Raw genomic sequence first — 24,400 nt, 5'->3', positions numbered from 1 at the left:
CATTGATCGGATGGGAAGTCCTCCTGCTGGACCACGGATGATGCCGGACCAGCGCATCCCAGATTTGGGAGGTTCAACCTGGATTGCATCCGTGGCATCAAGAACCATAAACCAGCGGGTACCACGCAGCAGCTTCATATTGGCAATGCCTCCCAGGTGGCAAACGGTGACCTTCCTCGGGGAAAGGCACTTAAATGTGTCGCAGGTACTGTCCTATTGCAAACTGGGTCCCTGCCAGCTCTTTCACTGGCTCCCTGCTGGCTTTTGCAGCAGCTCAGCCAGGTCTTGCCAGAGCTGCGCACCATGGTCACCTCTGGCTGGCCCCCTTGGAGTCGTGCCAGGTGAACAGGGGGTGCCAGGCCACCCTGTTGGGTGTGGGCAGACATGGTACCACTGCTAGGGCTGTGCTGGGTATGGGGCTGTGCAAAGGGCGGTGCAGTGCACGGCTAACAGCTGCAGGGGGCGCCCTGCGGCAGCAGCGGGCGAGGAACGCAGAACTGACATCCGGGCATTTCAAGCCTCCACTAGCCGCGCCAGGCGCCGCTCCCCTCCGCGGCGCGCGCGCCCAACCGCTGTTCCTCGCGCTGCTGATAGAGTCGCGCGCTCTGCCCCCGGCCCCGCCCTCTGCCCCTCCCCCTTCCCCAACGGCTCCCGCCGTCTCGAGGCCCCGCCCTCCTTTTGTCCGGAGCGAGAGTCCCTAACAACGGGCGTGGAGGTGGCCGCGCATGCGCAGCTGGCCTGTGCGGCCCGAGTGGGTGCCGCTACCTCAGAGAAGCCGGGGTGGCGGGAGCATGGAGCTGGACAAGGAGGGGGGGACGGAGCGGTCGGGCCAGGCGCCTGTGAGTATCTGGGGGGCCCGGCTCGGCCACGCTGGGCTGGGGGGCGGGACGGTTATGGGTGGGGGCGCTCCTGTGTAGCAGGACATCCCTGGCCCCAGGCTGCCCCTCCCCCGCCCAGTGAGGCTGCTGGGTCCCATGCGCCTGGGGGGGGGGCTTGGAGCCGCCTAGGAGGGGTGGGGGGGCTTGGAGCCGTCTGGGGGTCGGGGGGGGGGCTTGGAGCCGCCTGGGGGACTGGGGGGGGGCTTGGAGTCGCCTAGGAGGGTTGGGGGGGGCTTGGAGCTGCCTGGGGGGGGCTTGGAGCTGCCTGGGGGACTGGGGGGGCTTGGAGTCACCTAGGAGGGGTGGGGGGGCTTGGAGCCGCCTGGGGGACGGGGGGGCTTGGAGTCGCCTGGGGAGGGGCTTGGAGTTGCCTGGGGGACTGGGGGGGCTTGGAGTCACCTAGGAGGGGTGGGGGGGCTTGGAGCCGCCTGGGGGACGGGGGGGGCTTGGAGTCACCGGGGGGGGGCTTGGAGTTGCCTGGGGGACAGGGGGGAGGGCTTGGAGCCACCTAGGAGGGTTGGGGGGGCTTGGAGCTGCTTGGAGGACTGGGGGGGGGGGGTTGGAGCCACCTAGGAGGGTTGGGGGGGCTTGGAGCTGCCTGGGAGACTGGGGGGGGGGTTGGAGCCACCTAGGAGGGTTAGGGGCAGGGGCTTGGAGCTGCCTGGCCCAAAGTGGGTGGCGAGCACCCTGACAGTGCCCAGACGCCGTGATGGTGGGCCTGTGGTTAGAGCCCCCCCTCTGCAGGCTTCAGGCAGGTGGGTTGTTGGGTTGGCCTGGGGCATCATTACATCGCTGGCTACAGCTTGGCCAAAGCGCAACCCCACTGGTTTGGGGCACCTCCCTCCCTGGGGGTGCGCAGCGTGAGACCTCTGCTGCCTGCTGTCCAGAGCTGCAGAGAGTAGGGATGTAAAATGCCATGTCATGGGTTAACTGGTAAAATGTGACCTTTATGTGGCATATAACCAGGAAACCGATTAAGGTGGGGGCTGCTCCGGGGAGCGGCTCCAGCCCCTGCTGATTGGGAACTGGTAAGGGATGTTTTTTTAAATTTTTTCCATCCATGTGCAAATTGAGTTTTGTTACGTGCATCAGGGCATGTGCTGATGTGCACCACCAATAGAAACACATGCTGCTGGCAGCTGTGGGCACACTGCTAAGCTGCTGGGTGGCATCAGAATCTGTCCTGGCAGCCACTCAAGCACTCAGTTTACAGGGAATACTGCTGGTAAGCATCACCCATTAAGGGTGATACTTAGCGGTTAATTGGCTAGCCTTTCACATCCCTAGTGCAGCACTCAAGGCTACAACTGAAATCAATGGGGTTCAGAACTGCAGCAAATAGAACCTCACTGTCTCAAATTGGGCTCCCATAATAAATATGCTGCTGTTAGAAACGTGTATATGTGGATGGACACCCATGTTTCTTACTGTAATATGGGATTGGTATCGCATGGCTGCTACAATCCAAAGAAGTTTTAAAAGTCTAATTTACTTTTCATTGTCATGGTGTTTTTTTACTTAGGTTTTCCTTTCAACTTTGCCAGTGAAAATAGATAGGTGGATTTCACTTTCTGTCTCTCATGCCCTGAAGAGAATCACATAGGGCCCTGTTCTGTAAAGGTTTCAAACATTTAAGTGCCTGAGTTGTTGCATGCTTTTGCAGGGTCAAAACTCTGAGTGGGCTGCAGATTCTTCAGGGTGATGTTTTCTTTAGGATTTGAACATTTTATCTTAGTGTTAGACTTTGTAGTGTAAAAAAAAAAATTCTAAATTTGTGTCTAGGGATCTGATCCAAGTTCTTTTAATTTTAATCCCAGTGTAAATTTAGGGGGGTGGGGAAATTGAGCATTAACCCAAAGGATAAGGACAACTTGGGTATGATGACAAGCATTTTTCTTTAGTTTTAAGTGTGATATTACAAAAAAAAACTGAAATAGGTTTGTTTCAGTTGTAAACAAGGACAGTGTACCCCAAGTATGTAAGCATTTGTCGTTGGAGTCACAATATGAAAGACAAGCTGTTAGAGGGTATTTGAGTGTGAGTCAAAATAACTAACTATAGCTGTCTGAAATAGGTAACATTTAGTCTTTTGCAGTTTCTTTTATGAAGTTTGCTTATATCTGGAACAAGCAGAGGACAAATAGATGAATGGATAGTTCTGGTTACCCACTACTATACTGTAGGATTGTGGCAGTTATGCCAGTGATAAGCAGTAAAAAAGAAAACTGTAATAGATCTAAAAGTGAAGCTCAGAATATTTGGACTTGGATTAATAACAGCAGCAATCCACTCTCTAGAATGAGAGCACAATGTTAATCACCTGGGGTGAAATGCTGGGTCCATTTATTCAAAATTTCTTATTCAGTCAAAACTGTTTTTGAAGTCACTGCTGTAATGTAATTGGTCATAGAGGTTCCTTTGAGACTGTCACTTGATCTTGTTGAAATACCACTGAACCTACCTATCTGCTTGCTTTCTGGGGCACCCTATCAAGCAGTAGTTCTAATTAGGAATGTTAAGGACTAGTCAACTATCTGATAAGCAAATGCTTATCAGATAGTCAACAGGATAGTTGACTAATTGCTTCCCCCCCCCCCCATGCTGCCTCTGTCAGGGGCAGAAGTGGGCGGGAGTACTTCAAAGCAGCAGCACTGCATGGGTCCTGGGCTCTGTGTGGTGCTGCCCCTTTGGAATGCTGGGGATCAGGTGGGGACTTCGGGCTTTGGTGCAGCATTTCAAAGTGGCACTGCCGCGTAAAGCCCGGCGTCAGCTGCAGAATCCCCAGCTAACCCTGGGTTCCATATGGAGTACCAGCTTTGAAATGTACAAGAGTCCTCAGTGGGGGCTCTTGTGCATTTCAGAGAGGAAGCGCAACATGGAGTCAGGGGCCAGTGCGGGATTCTGAGTCCCCTGCTGACCCCAGGCTCCATGTGGGCGCTTCTGCTTTGAAATGCACAAGAGCCCCAGTGGGGCTCCACATGGACTTCTAATCATCCTATTTCACAGACTGGAATGCCTCCCAATCTGGGCTCAATCCTTTCCCCTGTTTAGTCATAGTTGTTTCCAGCATCCATCTTGGGTGGTAAGCAGAGGTATCTTGGCTGCTGCATATCGTTTGATTTTTCCACCGTTATATAGATTCTGCCCCTGGTGGGGATCCTTTGTGTCCAGTTCAAACTTTTCTCACCTTCATTAGAAAATTGTAGCATCCAAAATGGGTTCCAGCATCAGGTGACCTAGCCACATATCTTTGCGGGATCAACCATAGTCCAGGCTTACAAGGAAAAACAAGGCTATTCATAGATCTTTGTCTAGGGTTCAGGGCCGTTAAGTTCCTTGTGTACTAATAATGGCCCTCATTTAGCATGTCTAAATTAGTAAAACAGATTTTACTTCATATTTCTAACTTCAGATATAAGAATGGTACATGCACACAAATAGAATATACACAATCAGCAGATTATAACTTTTCTAATGATGTTACAGTACATGAAGTATTTTGTATAAAGCTTATTCAGATTGTTTCATATTCATGAGCATATTTCCATAAAGAATATTGGATGCAACATCACAAGTGTGTTTTGAAATCACTGGAGCACTGAATAAATCTCTGGATCATATGCTGAGCAGTTGGCCATAGAAAACCATAGCATGAAGATGACCATGGGTCTGGGAGAGAGCAGAGGTCAATAAAGATGGGTAAAATTGTTGTGGAGGCAGAAATATGCAACTTTTCACCTGTTACTTTGGGAGCTTTTCTTAAGCTATTCCTATTGAAATGGTGGGTTGTAATCTTAACTGTAGAAGCTACTGCTTCTGCATATTTTCTTTTAAAATCTGAAATTATGCTTTTACAAGTATATTGAATAACTAAAACCAGTATTCCTTACATGTAACATGTCATTGACATGAAAAGCTAAGCATGGGACACTTCCATCCCACTCAGGGTACATCTACACAGCAGGGCAAAACTCGAATTAAGCTACTTCAATTGCATAGTTGAAGTTGAAATAGCTTAATTTGGCTTTTGGCTCTGTCTCCTCAGCAAGAAGTTTAAGGAAGAACACACTTCCTTCGACTTCCCTTACTTCTTGTGAAATGAGGGTTACAGGAGTCAGAGTAAGAAGTCTTTCAGCTCACCATTATTTCGAAATAATGGCTTGGTCTTTGTTTTGGAAAAATGTCAGTTATTCTGAAATAATGCTGCTGTGTAGGCATACCCTCCGTTAGCCTCATTAGCACTACTATTGGCAGATACACTTTTTTCCCCTCTCCCTTCTTTTTCTGTTATAAATTCTGATAGTTCCCTTTTTTTCTCCACTCAGGCTCATGTGAAGAAGTGGGTTTTGCCCATGAAAGCTCATGCTACTATATATTTTTGTTAATCTCTAAGGTCATAAACAAGTATCAATTCACACTGATCTAGAGCAGCGGTTCTCAAATTATGGGGTAGGCCTCGCAAGGAGGAGTAGGAATGTGTCAAGGGAGATACAATAAATAACAGCAGATATTTCCTAATAAAGAACTCTGGTTGCCAGCCCTGTTGTCTGGAGTGCCGCAGAAGGGTGATGCACATATGGGAGGTGAAGGAAAAGGGGGCTGCCAGAGGTCTACTATCCTGGAGCTATAGTCACTGTCCCCATACCCAGCTAGCCACCACTTCCCCATCCCTCACCTGGAGTTGACCAGCCTCTGGCTTTTAGCCCCTACTGTGGCAGCAGCAGCATAAAAGTAAGGGTGGCAATGGGGTGCTAAGTATTCCATGTAAAGTGTTACTGAGGCATGTCACTTTTCACATTGCCACCCTTATTTCTGTGTTGCACTAAGCTAAGTGTAGCTGTTTAGGTGGAAGCAAGTGATTTCTGTGTGTGTGTGTATCATAATCTGCATAATGTTTTGGATGAATGAAAAGATACTGTACTATAACAGGAAGCTGAATGCTAGCAGGTATTTAGCATGTATAACTAAAGCAGGATAGGTAAAGCATTGTTGTCAATTAGATTTAAAAATGTTAACTGTAATTACAAATATATGTAAATTCATAAAATATTATAATAATCTATAATACATTTAAATAAATCAAACTATTTTCAATTATAAATAGTATAAAAAAGTTTAACTAGCTTCTTTTACCTCAAAATAAAACTATTCCCATCTTTCATACCATCTAAGCAGAGCCATCCCATCCATATAACTGTTTGGGTCAGTCACCTCAGGCCCCATACTTTGGGGGCCCTGCAAAGGTCAGATCAAGTGTCCTGTCGATGGAACTGTGGGACCCAGTGGATTACCTGGGGGAGGCTCCTACTATGGGGTGGCAGCAGGGTTTTCCCCCCATTCCTGCACTCACTGCAGGAACTGGAGCTATCCGGCAGCCTGCCTCGCCATCTACTCCCAGCCCACTGTGCTCCTCTTCACTGCAGAGGCAGGAAGGGCTTTGGCAAGCAGGCCAGGGCTGGGGTGCTCCACTTCCTGTGGCCATGGTGAAGCTTAGCGCAGCAGGTGGGGAAGAAAGTGATGCGGTGGAGCAGGGCAGGGTGCTGCATAGCTCTCGCTCCTTCCACAGCGATGAGTGTGTGTGCGGCAACCTCTACTGCTGCCCTAGACTGCCCCCCCCCCACCTCCCGGTAATATCCCAAGTTGTGTCATGTGAAGAGGGAGTCTGGAGTAAGGGATGCTATGGGGGAGTGAGAGGGTGGAGCACAGGCCAGAAGAGGTGGGATGTGGACAGAGCAAGGACGGGGACTGTGGGAAGGAGTGGGGCAGGGCCTGCAGTGCCACAGCCTGGGACACTGGGGAGAGAGTTTGCCCTGAACCCTAGGCCTCCTGGGGATGGCCTTGCATCTGAGAGACTGCTAAATAAGGGTAAGGGAAAGATGAGGTTTGTAATCTTATTGAAGAGGAGGGATGAGTCCTGAGGGGTTTCCTGCAATCTGATGAAGTCCCTCATCTTTCCTCAGTTTTTTACACCTGTTTGCCAGCCCTAAATTTTCTTGAATTAACAGCTGCCTGCTCCTTCAAGTTTAATTCTTCAAAAAAGGATTGTTCCTCCATCCACAAAGATCTTTTTCCTACAGCAGTGGGATTCTTACCTAGCCTACTGCTTATAAATTAGATCCACTCTGAGGAGTTTGAAAACATTCACGTCTTGAGTGCTGTGATTAAATCAATCTATCTCCCGGTGTAGTTGCAACTTTTGTCGATCTAGCTATTGCCTCTTGGAGAAGTTAATTTGCTAAAGCGACAGAAAAATCCCTTTTGTTAACATAAGAAGTAGTTGCAGTATGGCACTGTGGTATATCAGATGCACTGCTGTACTGGTTATAGTGTAGAGTGACCTACGCACTGATTCCAAGTGTTGTGAGAGCTGTATTGCTGTACAATGTATAGGTAGTGTTCTAGTAAACTCTGCCTTTTCAGATCTTCTCTATTCAGTAGGATGTTCTATAGCCTACATGAAGCATATTTACAAAGTTTAATAAAATTCTTTATTATGGCAATTTTTGATTTTTTTTAAAAGCACAAATATAGTGAGACGTTAAGAAATGTTCTGTTTTATGTTAAAATCTAAATAGGCTTTTAAAACTTCAGACTTATGATAGGTTTAGTACTCACCGAGGACAAGTGTCTGTGTATTGTAAATTGAGATGATTCACATTCAGTGATCAGATGTGCGATAATGTACATGCTGTATGTCTATTTGAATTGTATTACTTATGAAAAGATGTGCATGTATAGCAGGGGTGGGCAATAATTTTTGCAGAGGGGCCACTTAATGAATTTTGGTATGTGGTCACAGGCTGGCCCCATCTGGTCCCCACCCCAAGAAAGGGCGAGGTAGGGGACTAGCCTCCCCCCAGAGTTGTCTGGGGCTAGAGACTTTGAATTGAAAATACAGTAAAGGGTTCGCAGCTCTGACCCCTGCCACTTCTGTATTGCCTGGCAGCAGCCCAGGGTTGCTGCAGCTATTTAAAGGGCTTATGACTCTGCCTCCTGCAAGGGTAGCACCAATGACCCCCGAGAGCCATGATCCATTTAAATAGGATCCTACTGCCTGAGCTACCACCTGGAAATTTGGTAGCTCAGGTAGCAGGATATAAATAGAAAGTAGACAGATGCAGGTTGTGGGTCGGATCAAAGTGTTAAGCGGGCCCCAGCCCTGATGTTTAGGGCTTGTAGGATTGGTTCCGCCCTTTATCTGTGTTTAATTTATCTTCCACATGCATATATTTGCAATACATGCTCGAAATTTGCATTTAGCTGAATATGATTGTATGAGTTAATTCATTCTTTTCTCCCTCCCCCAAATCTAAAGAAATAAAATACAAAAAGTTACATTAGTTCAGTATTTGATTGTAATAAGGTATAATATTAATTCCACGTGCAGTAATACAATATTTTAAAACCAGCCATAGCATTATGCATTTCATAAAGACAAACTAAATAGAATTCTTTGAGTCTATTCTGATTTTTGGTGTTCTGGGAGAAGCACTTGTTTACTGTTTGAAGATTGAACTCTTCAACTGGGGACTGCATTCTGGCTAGGTCCCTCTAGCTTTCTTTGTTATGCTCTATTCTGTTTGTGATACATTCAGAAGACTCTGGTTCAGAACAAGGACGTATACACTATGTTTTATTGCCTAATGAAATAGAGATTTCCACCCTAATGCCATTTTTCCTTTTACAAAATATAGGGAACACTAGAGACTTCAAACTGAAGTTACTCTCCCTAGCAAAAAATTCATCATCATAGATGTGATATGCTGGTTCAGTTACTCAGCCATTTTTTTCTCAATGTATATTTAGTGGAGAGAACAGGAATTTATGAAAACCTGACTTTTTCTGCTCTATACTTTATCTGAACAAACCCTCAGACAATTTTTCTGGGCTAAATTTATTTTCTATTTGTAACTGTTTTGTGCATCTCAGCCAAGATGACATTAGCTTAGGGCTGGGTAAGATGTGGCCCAGGGACTGGATCCGGCCCACCTTATACTTTGATCCGGCCTGCAGGCTGCATCTGGCCTCTTTATATTTATAACCAGCTACTCGTGCCACTGAATTTCCAAGTGGTGGTTCAGGCAGTAGAATCCTATTTTAAATGGTTCACAGCTCCTGGTTGTGGCACTGCCCTTGCAGGGGCTGGCGCTGGGAGCCCTTTAAATATCCACAGTGACCTCAGGTAGCTGCCAAGCAAAACAGTGGCAGTGGTGCTGGGAGCTGGGAGCCCTTTGCTGTGTTTTTAATTCAAAGCCACTGGTCCCAGACAATTCTGCGGGGAGGGGGGGGGGGGGAGGGAGGAGGGGGAGAGGCTAGTCCCAGCCCTGCCCTTTCCACCCTAGCTCCCACACCTTCTGGAGTGGAGCTGTTCCATGACCACGTGCTAAAATTCATTGTTGCCCACCCCTGCATTACCTTTACACATTACTAGTATCAAATGGTAGAGCTTCTTGACCATTTATATTCCTTTAGTGTTGCTTTCTGGTATCTGGTATTTTTTGAAACACTCCGAATGTTATCTTGCTTGTTTCTTTCATTGCTCCAGTTGCTAGCCTTTAAGGCTCTAATGCAGTCCTGGGCAAAATATGGCCCACAAGTCAGATCCAGCCTGCCAAGCCACTGACTCCAACCCATGGATGCTGAGAGGATTCCCAGGCAGGATCCCTGATTGCCTTGCCCCACCCGCACGCAAGTCAGAAAAGCGGCTGCCGGGCTTTTCTCTTTAAAAACTGGGATCCTGAAGGGAAGAGGAGAAGGCTTCAGGTGCTGCTTCCACCCCCAGCACAATCCCATTGGCCGGTTCCATTGTTATAGCTTCCACAGCTGGTCATCGACCCTGATAGTTTGGGTTGGAAATATTGGTAAAAATATGAGGTGGTGTAAATGCTTACTCTATCTGCTTCTCTTCTGCCTGCAATTTAACTTTGTTTTGGGGGCATTTTGTTCTTTTAATTTCGCTATAGAGAAAAAAGTTTTTCCTGCTGCGTGAAAGAATGAAAGCGAAAGTGGCCAGAGTGAGGGGGGTTGATGAACATGCCCCCAGTATCTTTTGAAGTTCTTTCCAAATTTTGGATGCATCAGCAGTATGGCAGCAGTCTTTCTGCAGTTTGTCTAAGGCTGTGGAAATAAGTTTCAGTATATTTAGCATATCGTCTACGCTACTCTTTAGTCCCATGTTGACTACTTTGGCTGTGTTAATTAATCTGTTTTTTGTCATGGCTTTCTTAAAAAATTGTCATCCGAGCAGGCCAGTTCCTCATAAATATTAAAACAGTCAACCACTGAATTCCATCATACATCTTGGGGGGAAAATATTTTGGATCTTTCTGCTTTCTTCAGTGGCACTGAGGCAAAGTGGTTGTTTACGGAAATGTTAACAATTTCACTGTTTTCCTTGATTCCTGGAGTTTTGCTTAAGCTTTTAGCTAAAGGATACATTAAATGAGTACTGTATACATATGATTTCCCTCTATTATCTTCTAGATTGCTTCTTTCTTTGTTGTGTTTGCTGCATTGTCTCTGACAAAACTATACACTTTACACTTGAATTTATTAGAGCTTTTTTCTGTTACTACTTTTAAGTATTTTGAGGTATGGACATTTTCTGATTTATCAGTTGTTTCCATGTGATTGACAATCCCATCATTTCTTGTTACACAAGCATCTGTTACTGGACTGGATCACTGTATATGTTGCTCCACCCGTAATGATTTTCCCGTCAGTGTTTTTTCCACTGTGGTGGGGTAGGTATTCCTTGTGGGGGTGGGGAATGGTGTTGAATTGTGGGGCAATTGAAGTAGAACTGAAGTGGCCCAAATGGCCTAGACTTCCCCGCCACCACTGCAGCCCTGGTTCATAAAGCAGTGTGGCCTCATGTCAGTCAGTGTAGTAGCCCTTTGGTGACGGTTCATGGGCTGATGGCCAAGTTGCCAGGGCTACCCTTTTAGGTAGAGCAGTGTGTCCTAGTGGCTAGAGTGGGGTGGTCCATCACCCAGGGATGGGTGACAGCCAAGGTATAGGAACCCCCACCTTCCCTATTCCAGAGTATCCCAGCTCAAGAACCATGTCTGCAACAGGGATCCTTCCGAAACACACAGAGCCGGAGTCTGGTACCTCAACCGGAGCAGTGCTTAGTTCCCCTGGGTTACTTCCTACTCCTTTTTCTGCAGCTGGTGGTCTTGGGGGTTCTGCGGTCTCTCCCCTGTCTGTGGTATCCTGTGGCTAGGGGTAAGAGTTGCAGCCTGGCCTTTGCTCTTTTCAGCTGTCAGTCCAGACTAAGCTGAACCATATCCTGGTTCTATCTGGAGTATGTCAAGTAGGGACGAGAAGATATGGCCTCCTCTGTCTGCAAAGCTTGTGATAACTCCTGCTGAACCAGTGCAGGGTAGGTATGCCCCATCATATGCTCACTGTTCAGTTTCCTGTATCCAGCACTCTTGCAACAGTGTTTGCTCTGTCAGGTAGAGTGGCCTGGTTGTGGTGATTGAACTGTATCAACGAAATGTTTGTTCTGAACAAGATGAAAGGGCTTGGGGGCAGGGGGAGTGCATGAAGTCTCCTCTTGTCCTGCAAGGGGCTCAGCACTTAAAGTCAACTGCCAGATGCAGGGGTGAATATGCGAAGTCTCCTCCCACTGCTAGGGGCATGGGTACCTACAGGGACCGCCAGCTGTTCAGAACAGCTGGCAGTTCTCTCTTTGTGCACTCCCCCACCCTCCCAGACCAATCAGGGTCTGTGAGTGGGGAAGCACAGAAGTGTTCTGGTCCTGCCCCTTCTGGGGTGGCTCGGGGCCACTTCAAAAATTTCTGTAGTCGCCCCTGGTCAAAATTTATTGCCCAGGCCTGTTTTAAATTATATGATTTATTCTAGACCCACTTTTATAGAGAAAATATATATCATAAGGATTGTTTAAATCTATTTAAACTCTTATCTCTTGCAACATTCCAAATAGCTTGAAAAATCATTTAATGGTTAATATTTATAAATGCCTAATGAAACTTTATTTTTTAAACAGGAAATATTGATCTAGGATGTTTGATTTTACTGAGCAGATGTCTACTAAAACAGTCAATAAGTAATTGATAAATACTCCTGTAACAAACTGAGGTTGCTTCCATTCCTGCCCTCAGGAGTAGACATAGGGGTACTGGAATGTCATGGAATATGTGGCTTAATTGTAGCCTTAATAATAAGACATAGTAGGCAGCCCATAGGAATGGGGAAGAGATATGTTTATTATTCAGTTAATCAAGATTGTTCAGACATATCCCATTATAACTTCAAAGTCACTATCTTCTGTGGAGCGTTTTTCATAATGTAAATGTAACAACCAGATCTCACCTCTGTTTGTTGCACTGCTTTCATTTGGCATGTGTTTCCTTTTTACCCAGAAGCATGGGAATTTCTTGAAAATATTTCCAAATAGGGTCTTTTTTATGACCTGGAGCCATGGTTGTTTTTCCTTCCAGTTCCCAGGTGTTAACAGAGACTGCATTCTGAAGAAAGTTGCCCCTTCCTTTTATCCCCAAAGTGTCCTGCTATGACACCAGTGTTGCTCCTTTTTGCTTGTACAGTCTTGTCCTTTTCCCTTGTTATATAACTCCCCCACCAAATTCTGCCCCCAGAAAAACATGAACAATATCTAGGGATGTAAGTGAGTAGTTGACTAGCTGATTAAGTGATAAACATAGGCTTATCGGTTAATCTAGTCGCCTACTTGCTTCCCCCCTCTTTGCTGCCTCTTTATCAGAGCTGGCTTAACAGGTAGTGTCACGGAAACAGAGGAGGCTATTGCTATGATACAGCTCCTGTCCGCAGCAGCCCGGTCTGCCCATGGATAGGGGTTGCTCTGGCCGGGCAGGCAACCTGTCTCAGTCCCGGCTTGCACTGGGTCTGGGACCTACCCCTGCTGCGGCTCTGCATTTTAAATGTAGTAAGAACTGTTCTAACTACATTTTAAATGCAGAGCCCCAACTGGGTTAGGTCCTGGACCCGGTGTGATCCGGAACTGAGCCGGTCTACCTGCCCCACCCGGGTCTTGGTACATTTAAACTGCAGAGCCACAGCGGGGGTAGGTCCTGGACCCAGCGTGAACCAGGACTGAGCTGGGCTGCCTTCCCTTATCAATTAATCGAGTAGTCAATAGCATTTTTATTGACTACTCGATTAGCCAGTTAACTACATCTTAACATCTTCAGTACTAACAATAATCAAAGACTTCTGCTTGTGTAACCCACATACCTTTTGCACTGCAGTATTTTATGTGTTGAGAGACAGAAAGGGAGTTTATTGGGAAATTAATGGATTTCTGTTTGTATCGCTGAGTGTACATGCAAGTAGACAAGAGCAAGGTCATTTGCATGGAGGAGCCACGGCCATCCACAAGTACAAGCTGATAGTTACTGAGTTAATCAGTGTTTTTCCGTGGTAGACTCATAGAACAATAGAACTGGAAGGGACCTTGAGAGTTCATCGAGTCCAGTCTCCTGCCCTCGTGGCAGGACCAAGCACAGACTAGACCATCCCTGATAGATGTCTATCTACCCTGCTGTTAAATATCTCAGAAATGGAGATTCCACAACCTCTGCAGGCAATTTATTCCAGTGTTTGACCACCCTGACAGGAAGTTTTTCCTAATGTCCAACCTAAGCCTCATTTTCTGCAATTTAAGCTCATTGCTTCTTGTCCTATCATCGGAGGCCAAGGAGAAGAATTTTTCTCCCTCCTCCTTGTGACACCCTTTTAGATACTTGAAAACTGCTATCATGTCCCCCCTCAGTCTTCCCCTTTCCAAACTAAACAAGCCCAATTCTTTCAGTCTTCCTTCATAGCTCATGTTCTCTAGACCTTTCATCATTCTTGTTGCTCTTCTCTTGACCCTCTCCCATTTCTCCACATCTTTCTTGAAATGTGGTGCCCAGAACTGAACACAATACTCCAATTGAGGCCTAATAAGTGCAGAGTAGAGTGGAATAATGACTTCTCGTGTCTTGCTCACAACACTTCCGTTAATGCATCCCAGAATCAGGGTTGCTTTTTTTTTTTGCAACAGTGTCACGCTGTTGACTCATTTAGCTTGTGGTCCCCTATGATCCCTTTCTGTAGTACTCCTTCTTAGACCGTCATTTCCCATTCTATATGTGTATAACAGATTGTTCCTTCCCAATTGGAGCACTTTGCATTTGTCTTTATTAAACTTCATCCTATTTCCCTCAGACCATTTCTCCAATTTGTCCAGATCATTTTGAATTATAGCCCTATCCTTCAAAGCATTTGCAACCCCTTCTAGCTTGATCTGGAGTGTCAGTTTACCTCGTGCACAGAATCAGAAATATTCATAATTTGAGAACTGAGCCCATCAGAACTCAGGTAGAGGGAAGCTAATACTATACTTAGATATTGATTTTTATTTAGATAATTATCACATTTAATCCTTCATTAATTATCTGTACTATTTTGCTTGTATCTCATTAGTCACTTTTTTGTTTAGCCTCCTAAGGTCAGTATGTGTTCTATACGCTAGACCAGGGGTGGGCAATAATTTTCACAAGGGGGCCATTTTATGAATTTTGGTACGTGGTCATAGGTTGGCATTTTTCGGGCTGTAGGTATGCACTCTCTGTTAACTAACTGGGCTGGCCCGAGAGAAATTGGGTTAGATGCGCCCAGTGGGCCTGATTTTGCCTATCCCTGCTTAAGTGGGATTAATAAAATCCCCCTGTACTGAAGATGTATACAATTTGGGTTTTATAATAATGTTTTCAAAATCTAAATTTTATATAAAAAGTCCCTTATTTAATTATCATACAGATTCTGCAATGTGTTTTTACTCAAAGCCATTGTCAAGTACCTTTCAGTGTTAATTCTTCTAATGACTGATAAGTATTGAATAATGGAACATATGCATACAGGAAGAAACTAGTTACCCCTGCTTCAGCTCAAATCCCAAGCAAATTGATGTGTAAGTGGTTTTTGGAATGGTCTTCAGGCAACCAGTAGCCAAATCAGGAAGCAGCTTCTTGTTGTATATGATGCTGTGCTTCTGGCATCTGGACTATACAGGAGATATGGCTTTTGGACAGACTGCTGTGCAGAGGTTCATGGCTACTGGTCCATTTAATTGCAGATTCAGTGGCATTGTCTTAGCTTACCCCCTGATGTCCCTATGCGTGGGTGACACAGAATGATCACTCCACTGGTTTCAGAGGTAGAGAATCACCCTGTTTGCCAACATTGTAGCTGCCCCTTCCCCTCTTCAGCAAAACAGGCGTTGTGCAACAGCTGTTCTGGTGTTAAGAGAATTAAATGGTCCCTATTATGGGTAAATTTCATCCATGCTGTAGTAATGTGTTAGAAAATGATTTTATTGCATAAATTGCCTGCTGTCAATTGAGCATATGCAAGTTTGATTTAAAAAATTGTTCCATAATAAAAATGTTTATGAATACTAAAAGTTTAAATACACATTTTGATCTTGTTTTGAATGACATCAATAATTTTTTGAGAAGTTGTTTGCCTTTATTTTGCAACATTGTTCCATGCGCAAGCCATAGGTAGTCCAGCACTGGTTTTCAAAATGATTCCATTTCGCCTTTTACAGATACTGATGCTTTAAACTGATTTCAGTCAACAGCTTTGGAACAGCTATTTTCAAAGAGACCCCTGTGTTTTACACCCACAGTTCAGTACCAAATAACAGCTACGTCATGTACATAATATTTCAGTGATTTGATTTCCAAGAAGGCAAACTGTGCTGAAAATTTCCCTCAACTCTTACGCCTTTGAGACCTAAGATTTTTGAAATAAATTCATGAAATGGCTTTCCTTTAACAGATAGTGAAGAAATATGGGGGTGTGGTGGTGTTGACATCTCTTTTTAAAATCAGCCATTTGGACAAGTTGGCTTTTGTTAAAGGGGGCCTTTGAGCACTTACAGCCACAAATTAAAATCTGCCACTTTAAAAAATGACATGGGTTGCGATTTACAGCTCAGGAGATTGAACTCTTCCATTTATGCACAGGCTGAGGGTGGAGGGTAGCTGAGCAAGTTTCCCAGTCATACTTTGTCATTTTGTTCCAACACTAACCTGACCATTAAAGGTGTGAGGGGAATTCACTCTTTGTGGTCCATTCAGACTCATTGTGTCAGTTGAAATTACAGCCAACAATGTAATGATGTGTTGGTGGCTTTTGTGATATAGACCTCTCTCCATTAGGAACTAATCTGAGATCCTAATTCAGCCGTGGCCAATCCATGGCTCGTGAGCTGCATACGGCTCTTGCCCCCCAAAAGTGCAGCTCATGAAACCGCTCCTGCATCCCTCCCTCAAATGGCCCCTGCCTCCTCCAGCTTCCCTGTGCTTACTGGGTGGGAGCTGCAGGGTTTTAAAAATGGTGCCCAAGATGGCAGCTGTCTTAAAGGGGCAGCCTCCTTTCTAAAAAAAAAAGTTTTGAATTCTTTTTCTCGACAACTCTGTTCTGGGGGCCCTTTTTGGCTTGACAGTTCTCTTCCACTGCTATTTTGGTTCTCTTTGTTAAATGAGTTGGCTACCCCGTCCTAATTCATTTCATGTAGACTCCTTTTTTTCCCTATGGTTTCATAGAAAAATCAGCCCTGCTCAATCCTGAATAATTTGTATATGCTACAATAGAGCTTTACTATCCCACCCTACCTTTCACCTGAAGTATGATGTGGCAAACTCACTTATGGCTTCAGAAGCAAGGAAGATCACTTTGGATATTGAAAGAGAAATTGAAGCCACAAAAGCATATATAAGCCATCCCTGTCCATAGCACCAATAGTTCTAAATTAACATAGTTTTGAAAATGGTTTCACAGATGTTTAATGTAAATACACTTATTCCTAGAGCAGTTTAGCATGTCTGCATTACCTTTTTCAGGACTCGGGTCAGCCAGAACTCTTACTTTAAGACTGATTCTCTCCCTAGATGGCTCAGATTCAAACAGTGCTATTTCTTGTTTGGTTCTGGGAATGTAGTCTACATGGTGTGCTGCATCAGGAGCCATTCATGTTGCATCTTTTCAGGGGAGCTCAGTCCTATTGATGCATTGCTCAGGTTTATTCAGCTAGTGCCAGACATTTCTTGGCATGGTGCCGTTGGTGGACAGTTTTTACTGCTCCTGAGGATGGGATGATTTTTTTTAACTGCTGAGCCATGAAATGACCAACCTTTGCATTTTCCAGCCTCTTTGTAGCCCTAGGTTCCAGTTGTCACTCATCTGGCAGCCCGATTACACAAGCCCTGGCTCAGCAATGTCACACATTTGGCTAAGCAATGGGGAGGAGCTGTGGTAATGTTCTGGAAACTAGAGACTACTGTGGCATATAGCTTTTGGGCACTTTTGAATAGATTTGAGCATATGCCACTGATGGACTTGAAGCAGCAATAGCAAAAAGAAATGCTGGTAGTGTCAAGAGGACAAGGGTTTTCAGTACCAGTCCCAAGTTTGTCTCCCATCTGAACTTCAGATGTATTATCTTAGTCCCAGTGAGACCTCAGCCAGACCCGAAACCCCAGAGACATGCCCTGCTCCTCCACTGGAACTGTCTCCTTCCAATCTCTGGTCTTTCAAAGAGATCCCTGCTGGATCCAAAGAGCAGCCCTCCAAGAAGATCATTGACTCCCAGACAGACTAGCTCCCTTCCCTGATGGTTTCTACCCACCTATATTAGCTCTCCCAGACATCTGTCCCTTTCCAGCCCAAAAGAACCAAGCAAAACCTAGACAGCAGATGTGTTCCTCAGCAATCCCAAATGTACTCTCCATACCCCTCTTCAGCACACCAGTACACTGTGTCTGCATCTGCTGTGGTTTGATGCTTCTCTTCTGGATTAGTACTTAGCTTGTTTTAGGGAACCATTATTTTTTCATTTGAATCTCTGTATAATACATGACAGCTTCCATTTTACACTTTGTTGCTAGCATGATTGGAACTGTGAAGTTGGTTGCAGAATTCACTAGGAGCTAAGGCAGCTACACAGATTATGCTTGGTATACTATAGAGAAGAAAGGTCACTTAGAACATAAAATAGCTTCTGATGCCTCCTCAGGGCTAAAGCTTGTGATAACTGTTTTTGCAGGTGCAAGTCAAGCTCCCCCTCCCTCAAGATATATCCTAAATATTTGTCAGGTAACTCAAATTACATATTTAAAGTGCAGTCACTTTGACAGATTTATATAGCGCTTTTCTTTACATTTTTAAAATTTGATTTATAACATCGGTATAAATCTAAGGAATAACAATTAACATCAAAACAGTTTCCTGTGCCAGAGTAAACAGTTGATCTGGCATATCTGCTATGCTATCACTAGCCAGGCCTTTTAGCTGATGGAGGAAGGCAAACTCCTGACTCATGCAAGTGATCATCTTATGCACAGAACATATTTCATTACTGTCATTTTAACATATGAGTCTAGAAATATTACACACAAATTAACTTGTCCTTTTTGCATCTCCAGCTATAGTATATGATTGTTGGCTCATTAATTTGGGACAGCAACTAGCTGCTTTTACTGATATTTCGTAGTACATTACAACTTAAATGGCTATTACATTGAAGAATCCTGAAAATTAATTTTTACTTCCCTCTTAAAAAAACACCCTATTTAGCCTATTGCTACAACACCACCACGTCCTGCATGGAAGGAAGAGTTGTTAAGCCAAAGCAGCAGTGGGACCCAGATTTCAGTTGCCAGTGGGATCTCCTTGGGAGAAGCAATCCGACAGAGGTCTACTGTTAATCAGGTATTTCGAATAAACCTTTAATAGATCCTTATTTATCCGATTAGAATCGGAAAAGGAGTTCACTTACTTGAAATTTTCTAGTATTGGCCTTTAGAGGTATGCTTTAGATCAGGGTTGGGTAAGATGCAGCTTGTGGACCAGATGCGGCCCACCAAGCCACTAGATCTAGCTTGCGGTCGCTTTGCAATAACCCCTAGACATAGAGCAGCTTATGCCGCTGGGGAGAGAGAAGGGAGGTTTTGTGCACCGCCCCTGCCCCCAGCAAAATCTCTCAGCTCCCATTAGCCAGTTTCTGCAGTTGTGACTAGCTTAGCATTGCAGCAGGCCGGGAGGGAGCCTGCCTCAGGTTCCTGCAGGGCTGCTGGCTGGGAGCCACCTAGGTAAGCACCTCCCAACTTGCCATCTCTGGCACCTCACCTCCACTGCCCTCCCAACTACCTACCCCAGGCCACTACCCAAACCCTCTGTATCCCCTCTCTCCACCTCCTCCAGGTCACAACTCCCTCCCAAACCATGCATCCCTTCCTATACCCCTCCCCTAGGCCAGAATCCTCTCTTGCACCCATATCCCCTGCTGGATCCTGTACCCTAAGTTTCTACCCCAGATCATAACCCCCTTCTTCACCTAAACTCTGTCAGACCTCACACCCTCTCCTGCACCCCAGTCCACTACCCCATGCTCCCTTCTGCATGCTGCTTCCGTCCCAGACCCTGCACCCCTTCATAGAAGTGTGGCCCTTGACCACTTACCAAAATCTCATCCCTGCTATAGTCAGTCATACAAAAATATTGTTTTCTACTGAATTGGTTTGTGAGGGATGTCAACAGTGGCTTTGGAGTTTCAGAGAAGTCAGTTGTGCCAGCTGGTCATCAACTGACATATCTGAGAGACATTGTAGAATAGTGATAGAGATGCAGCCGTGTTAGTCTGGTGTAGCTGAAACAAAAGACAGAACTATGTAGCACTTTAAAGACTAACAAGATGGTTTATTAGGTGATGAGCTTTCGTGGGCCAGACCCACTTCCTCAAATCAATATGTGGAAGAAAATCGGCACAACCATATATACCAAAGTGATACAATCAAAAAAATGAACACATGTGAAATTGACAAATCAAATTTTAGAACAGAGTGGGGGTGAGGGGGGAAGGTAAGTGTCTGTGAGGTAATGACATAGGGGTGTGACCAATCTCCCTTCAATTCCTGCCCTATTGTCCTTGGTACTAACGCCACCTAGCTACTTAGTATTTAATAAGTTTAACAGTTATTTAGTTACCTTGATAACAGTTAATCGGTTTCCTTTCTCCTCCTCACCTTGTTTAAAACAAAATAATTAAAAAAACCCTTTTCTTTTACTTCCTTTTAAAGTTTAAGGTTACATTACAGCTAAGGAGATGTTTTAGTTGAACCTTTCCATACACAGCCACTGTGAGGGTGAATGCCCCCTAACAGAATTGCCCTGTTCCCCATGCTTTAAATGCGGTTTTACCTGCAAGTTTGCTATACCTGTCTTGGACAGACGTGTTCATTATATATGTGAAACACACACAACACAGAAGTGTCTGCACTGCCTCAAGGTCATTTCTGGACAAGAAAGGTGAGAGATTTGCAGCTAAGCTCCTCTTCATGAAGAAGTCTCTCAGACCTGAGCGCACAGCCTGAACCCCACCCCGCTTCCACTCTGACAAACTTCACTGACTGCAGCTTCTGACATGGGTTTGTCCTCAACCCAGGCGTCTGATCAGCCTGCCAAAAAACTGTCAGAAAGGCAGACACCTATGTCCTCCATGCAGGAATTGGCTGAGAATGCCATTCCATGAGCGGACAGTCAGCAGTGGAACTGATTCTGCTGTCAGCACCAATAAGCTGACACAGCAGGATTACTCGGTACTGCTCGAGCCAAAGTCTGTACTAGCTCTGACAGAGGCGCTAAGGGGAAATCAACACTTCGTGCCTCAGCATTGCCTCTACCAAAGCCGCAAACTACACACAGTAGCACAGCACCAGAACAGACTTCAAAGAAGCTTTAACCTTCAAACTTAACATTGCCTTCCAATAAAATATGTCCAAAACAATACGCAAAGATCAAATAACCAATTATTGGAAATTGATCTCTAAATAAGAACTAAGATTTATAATCCCCATGTAACTTATTTTGACCTTTTGCATATATTTATTTTCAGATTTTATTTGGAGGCAGAGTTGAGTTTGGGGGGGGGAGTGAGTGAGTGAGGGAGTGAGGAGAGACTTGTGGTTGTAGGGAAATGACTGGATACTTCAACTGTTCGTTTAAAGATTTTGTATCTTTTTGAAAATATTTTTGTGTAAAAGTGTATTTTGGGGAGATAATTAGCTGGGCTCCTTTTGAGCACATTTTCAGCCTTTAATTTTTTTAGCAAAAGTTTTTTGTTTTCATGTTCCCATGTATGCTTCAAATAAAAAAGTGACAATTTTTAAAAATTTGGGTTGGCATATATGATTTTCTGGAGGGGTCCTTTGCTTGAGCAGGTTATATGTAGCTCACCAAAACAGGACTGCTGTCCTCTAGATGTTTGCAGATCTGGAGGAGGTCTTTTGGTGGAGGGAGTTGAACCTTAGTGGAACATGGGGATGCTGGACTTTGGATAGGATTGGAGGCTTTAATTCAGGTGAAAGACATTAAGAAAACTCCTTATTTCTCGCTCCCTTGTATCCTCAAGTTGAGTGAGCATTCAATATTTTGCTCCCTCCACTTGCCCCTCATGCCTTTTCTTAAACAGTGGACCCAGTAGTAACCCTTTCCCTCGCCTGCAATTCATGCTGCTTTCTATCTTTGCTTTATGAAGGGATCTGCCTTCTACGTAGTACAATGCTCATTGTACACTTCAGCAATTACAAATGTACATTGTTGGTGATTTTTAGACAAAGGTTTCTGGTGCCTTCTTTTATCCACACTTGGAGGGTAGGACATTCAGTTTATAATCCTTGATTGGGTAATTGGGAGATCCTTTTGAAAATGTAACATCCCCAAAGGGCTTTCCTTCGCTTATGGCCTTTGTACCAGTCAATGGCCATATCTATGTAATTCTGTTAAGTTGCATTCACAGTTTACAGCCAAGTGAAGTCTGTTTTTAATGTACCAGTGATATTGCAAGCTTATGCTTACCAAATTTGAATTTAACTGTCCTACTTTGGTTGTAGCCTTTATTTATACCTGAATAGATCGGAATATATTCAAGACATTTAAATAGAAGAACTGTTTTTATTGTAAAATATATTTTAATGCAATAAAAATATAAATAGCTTACTGTTACACTTTTGATTTTGGAAATATAAGTACAACTAGTTACATGTTGAAGATTTTTTTTTTTTTTTTAAAGCGAATGGAGTCATGGTATCAACTGCCAGCAGAAATGGACGTCAGCCATCTTGCGGCAACATCAGGGATGAGGTTGGGCTTGACTGGTGATGGAAGTGACTTGACGGAGTTCCCTACTCTGGAGGAAGGCTTGTTGACTCTGAGAGAAGAGCTTGGAAGGCGGCGTACAGGCGACATAGCAGACACTCCACAATTAGGTATATTGACTAATCATTTATTGACAAATGAAATTTAATGTGGATAAGTGTAAAGTAATGCACATCGGGGAAAAATAACCCCAACTATAAGTACAGTATGATGGGGGCTAATTTGCCTACGACAAATCAGGAAAGAGATCTTGGAGTTATCATGGATAGTTCTCTGAAAACATCCAAGCAGTGTGCAGCGGCAGTCAAAAAGGCAAATAGGATGCTAGCAATGATTAAGAAAGGGATAGAAAATAAGACCCAGAATATCTTACTGCCCCTGTATAAAACTATGGTACGCCACATCTTGAGTACTGTGTACAGATGTGGTCTCCTCACCTCAAAAAAGATATTTTGGCCTTGGAAAGGGTTCAGAAAAGGGCAACTAAAATGATTAGGGGTTTGGAACGGGTCCCATATGAGGAGAGGTTAAAGCGACTGGGACTTTTCAGTTTAGAAAAGAGGAGAGTGAGGGGGGATATGATAGAGGTCTATAAAATCATGAGTGGTGTGGAGAGGGCAGATAAAGAAAAGTTATTTATTAGTTCCCTAAATAGAAGAACTAGAGGACACCAAATGAAATTAATGGGTAGCAGGTTTAAAACTAATAAAAGAAAGTTCTTCTTCACACAGCGTGTAGTCAGCCTGTGGAACTCCTTGCCAGAGGAGGCTGTGAATGCTAGGACTATAATAGAGTTTAAAGAGAAGCTAGATAATGTCCTGGAGGTTAGGTCCATAAAAGGCTATTAGCCAGGGGATAAAATGGTGTCCTTGGCCTCTGTCAGAGGCTGGAGCGGGATGGCAGGAGACAAATTGCTTTATCATTGTCTTAGGTCCACCTTCTCTGGGGCACCTGGTGCTGGCCACTGTTGGCAGACAGGCTACTGGGCTAAATGAACCTTTGGTCTGACCGAGTACGGCCGTTCTTATGTTCTTATTTAACTAGCTACTTACTGAGTATTCACAATCCTGGATGTGGATTTAATTTATTACATCTCTGATCAAAGTCCTCAGTCAGTGCATGTATGCATTCAAAGAGGCTGCTATGATAGAAGAATACATTCAAATGAATAACTTAAACCTATTTAGGGAGAAAGCATTCCATCAGAAATCAGGTGGTGATTATGAAAAAGGGATGTTAAAATATGTGTAATTGATTAACCATGATTATATGCAGGGTTGCAGGCAGCTCTCCGGGAGCTGGACTGGAAACCGCGGGTAGCAGTTTGGGTAACCAATAAGCTCATGCTTAATGATTACTCATTTACACTCTCACATTGGTATTATGAAGGAAGTAAACAAGTACATTCAATGAAAAAAAACAGTCTAACCACTAGCACACAGAGGTAAATTTATCATAATTGTATGACCTGTTTAAAGAATCTCCTTTTGTGATATATCGGGCATCTAAAAATGCTTGGTTCAGTAAAATTAGCTCTCATGGTGCAAACTCAGCTTGTCCTTGCCTGCACCGAGAGATTGTCTACACTGAGAAAATACATTTTGCTAGAATATGACCTTGAGAAGCAGTGGTAAATAATGCAAAGATTAGTACAACTGAGCATTAATTGTCAACAGGTGTGATTTTGTTTAATATTGTGTTATTTGGTCTGGCTTAACTTTAGGGTATTCAATATATCCACTTTTTCCATTAATTGGAGAGTATCTGTGTTTGACAAAACTTAGCACAGTGTTAACGTTTAGTTGCTATCACACGTCTGGTAAAGCAGATTTTTAAAATGATGGCTGCATCTATATCTTTTATAGAAAAAAGAACCAAAGTTTTGTTTGGTCTCCTTCAGGTGAGGCATGAGAAAAGCTTTAGAAATTGTCTGTGGGTAATTTGTTTCTTCAGTGTATTACCAATTACTTAGTTTCAGAGGGGTAGCCGAGTTAGTTTGTACCAGGAAAAACTTAAAAAACAATGAAAAGTCTAGTAGCACCTTAAAGACTAACAAAACACGTAGATGGTATCATGAACTTTCATGTGCACAACTCACTTCTTCAGATGACTGGAGTATCTAGAAGTCCAAGAATAAATAAGGGAAAAGGGAGAGGGTGGAAGGGGGGGGGGGGGGGGGGAGAGAAGGAGACAGTGAGTAGATTGTTCAAGTAGTTACAAGAGGCTGATAAGAACAATTGGCGCCTCCATTGTTTGTTTGGTTAACAAACTTAACAGCTTAACAGCTCAGACATTAAATCCAGATTCCTAAA

The 24,400-nt window shown here is 44.3% G+C and overlaps 1 protein-coding gene across 4 annotated transcripts in view; it reads left to right on the top strand.

Annotated features, from left to right (window-relative positions):
* The first annotated feature begins 679 nt into the window (after nucleotides 1–679).
* Nucleotides 680–24,400, top strand: part of ALMS1 (ALMS1 centrosome and basal body associated protein) — a 99,602-nt gene continuing 75,881 nt past the window's right edge. Inside the window, exons 1-5 of one of the 4 annotated variants that reach the window (XM_075931029.1) lie at nucleotides 680–839; nucleotides 11,140–11,262; nucleotides 17,980–18,029; nucleotides 18,510–18,644; nucleotides 22,003–22,198. In XM_075931029.1, the coding sequence (XP_075787144.1) occupies nucleotides 11,187–11,262; nucleotides 17,980–18,029; nucleotides 18,510–18,644; nucleotides 22,003–22,198 (457 nt within the window). In that variant the 5' untranslated portion in view covers nucleotides 680–839; nucleotides 11,140–11,186. Of the gene's footprint in view, nucleotides 840–11,139; nucleotides 11,263–17,979; nucleotides 18,030–18,509; nucleotides 18,645–22,002; nucleotides 22,199–24,400 lie in introns of those variants that run through there. The other 3 variants (XM_075931030.1, XM_075931032.1, XM_075931031.1) reach the window with 3 other exon arrangements.

Source organism: Pelodiscus sinensis, chromosome 5 (assembly GCF_049634645.1).
Source record: "Pelodiscus sinensis isolate JC-2024 chromosome 5, ASM4963464v1, whole genome shotgun sequence".
Lineage (NCBI taxonomy): Eukaryota > Metazoa > Chordata > Testudines > Trionychidae > Pelodiscus > Pelodiscus sinensis.
The sequence above is the reverse complement of the archived record's forward strand: the minus strand, read 5'-3'. Positions and strand labels throughout refer to the sequence as shown.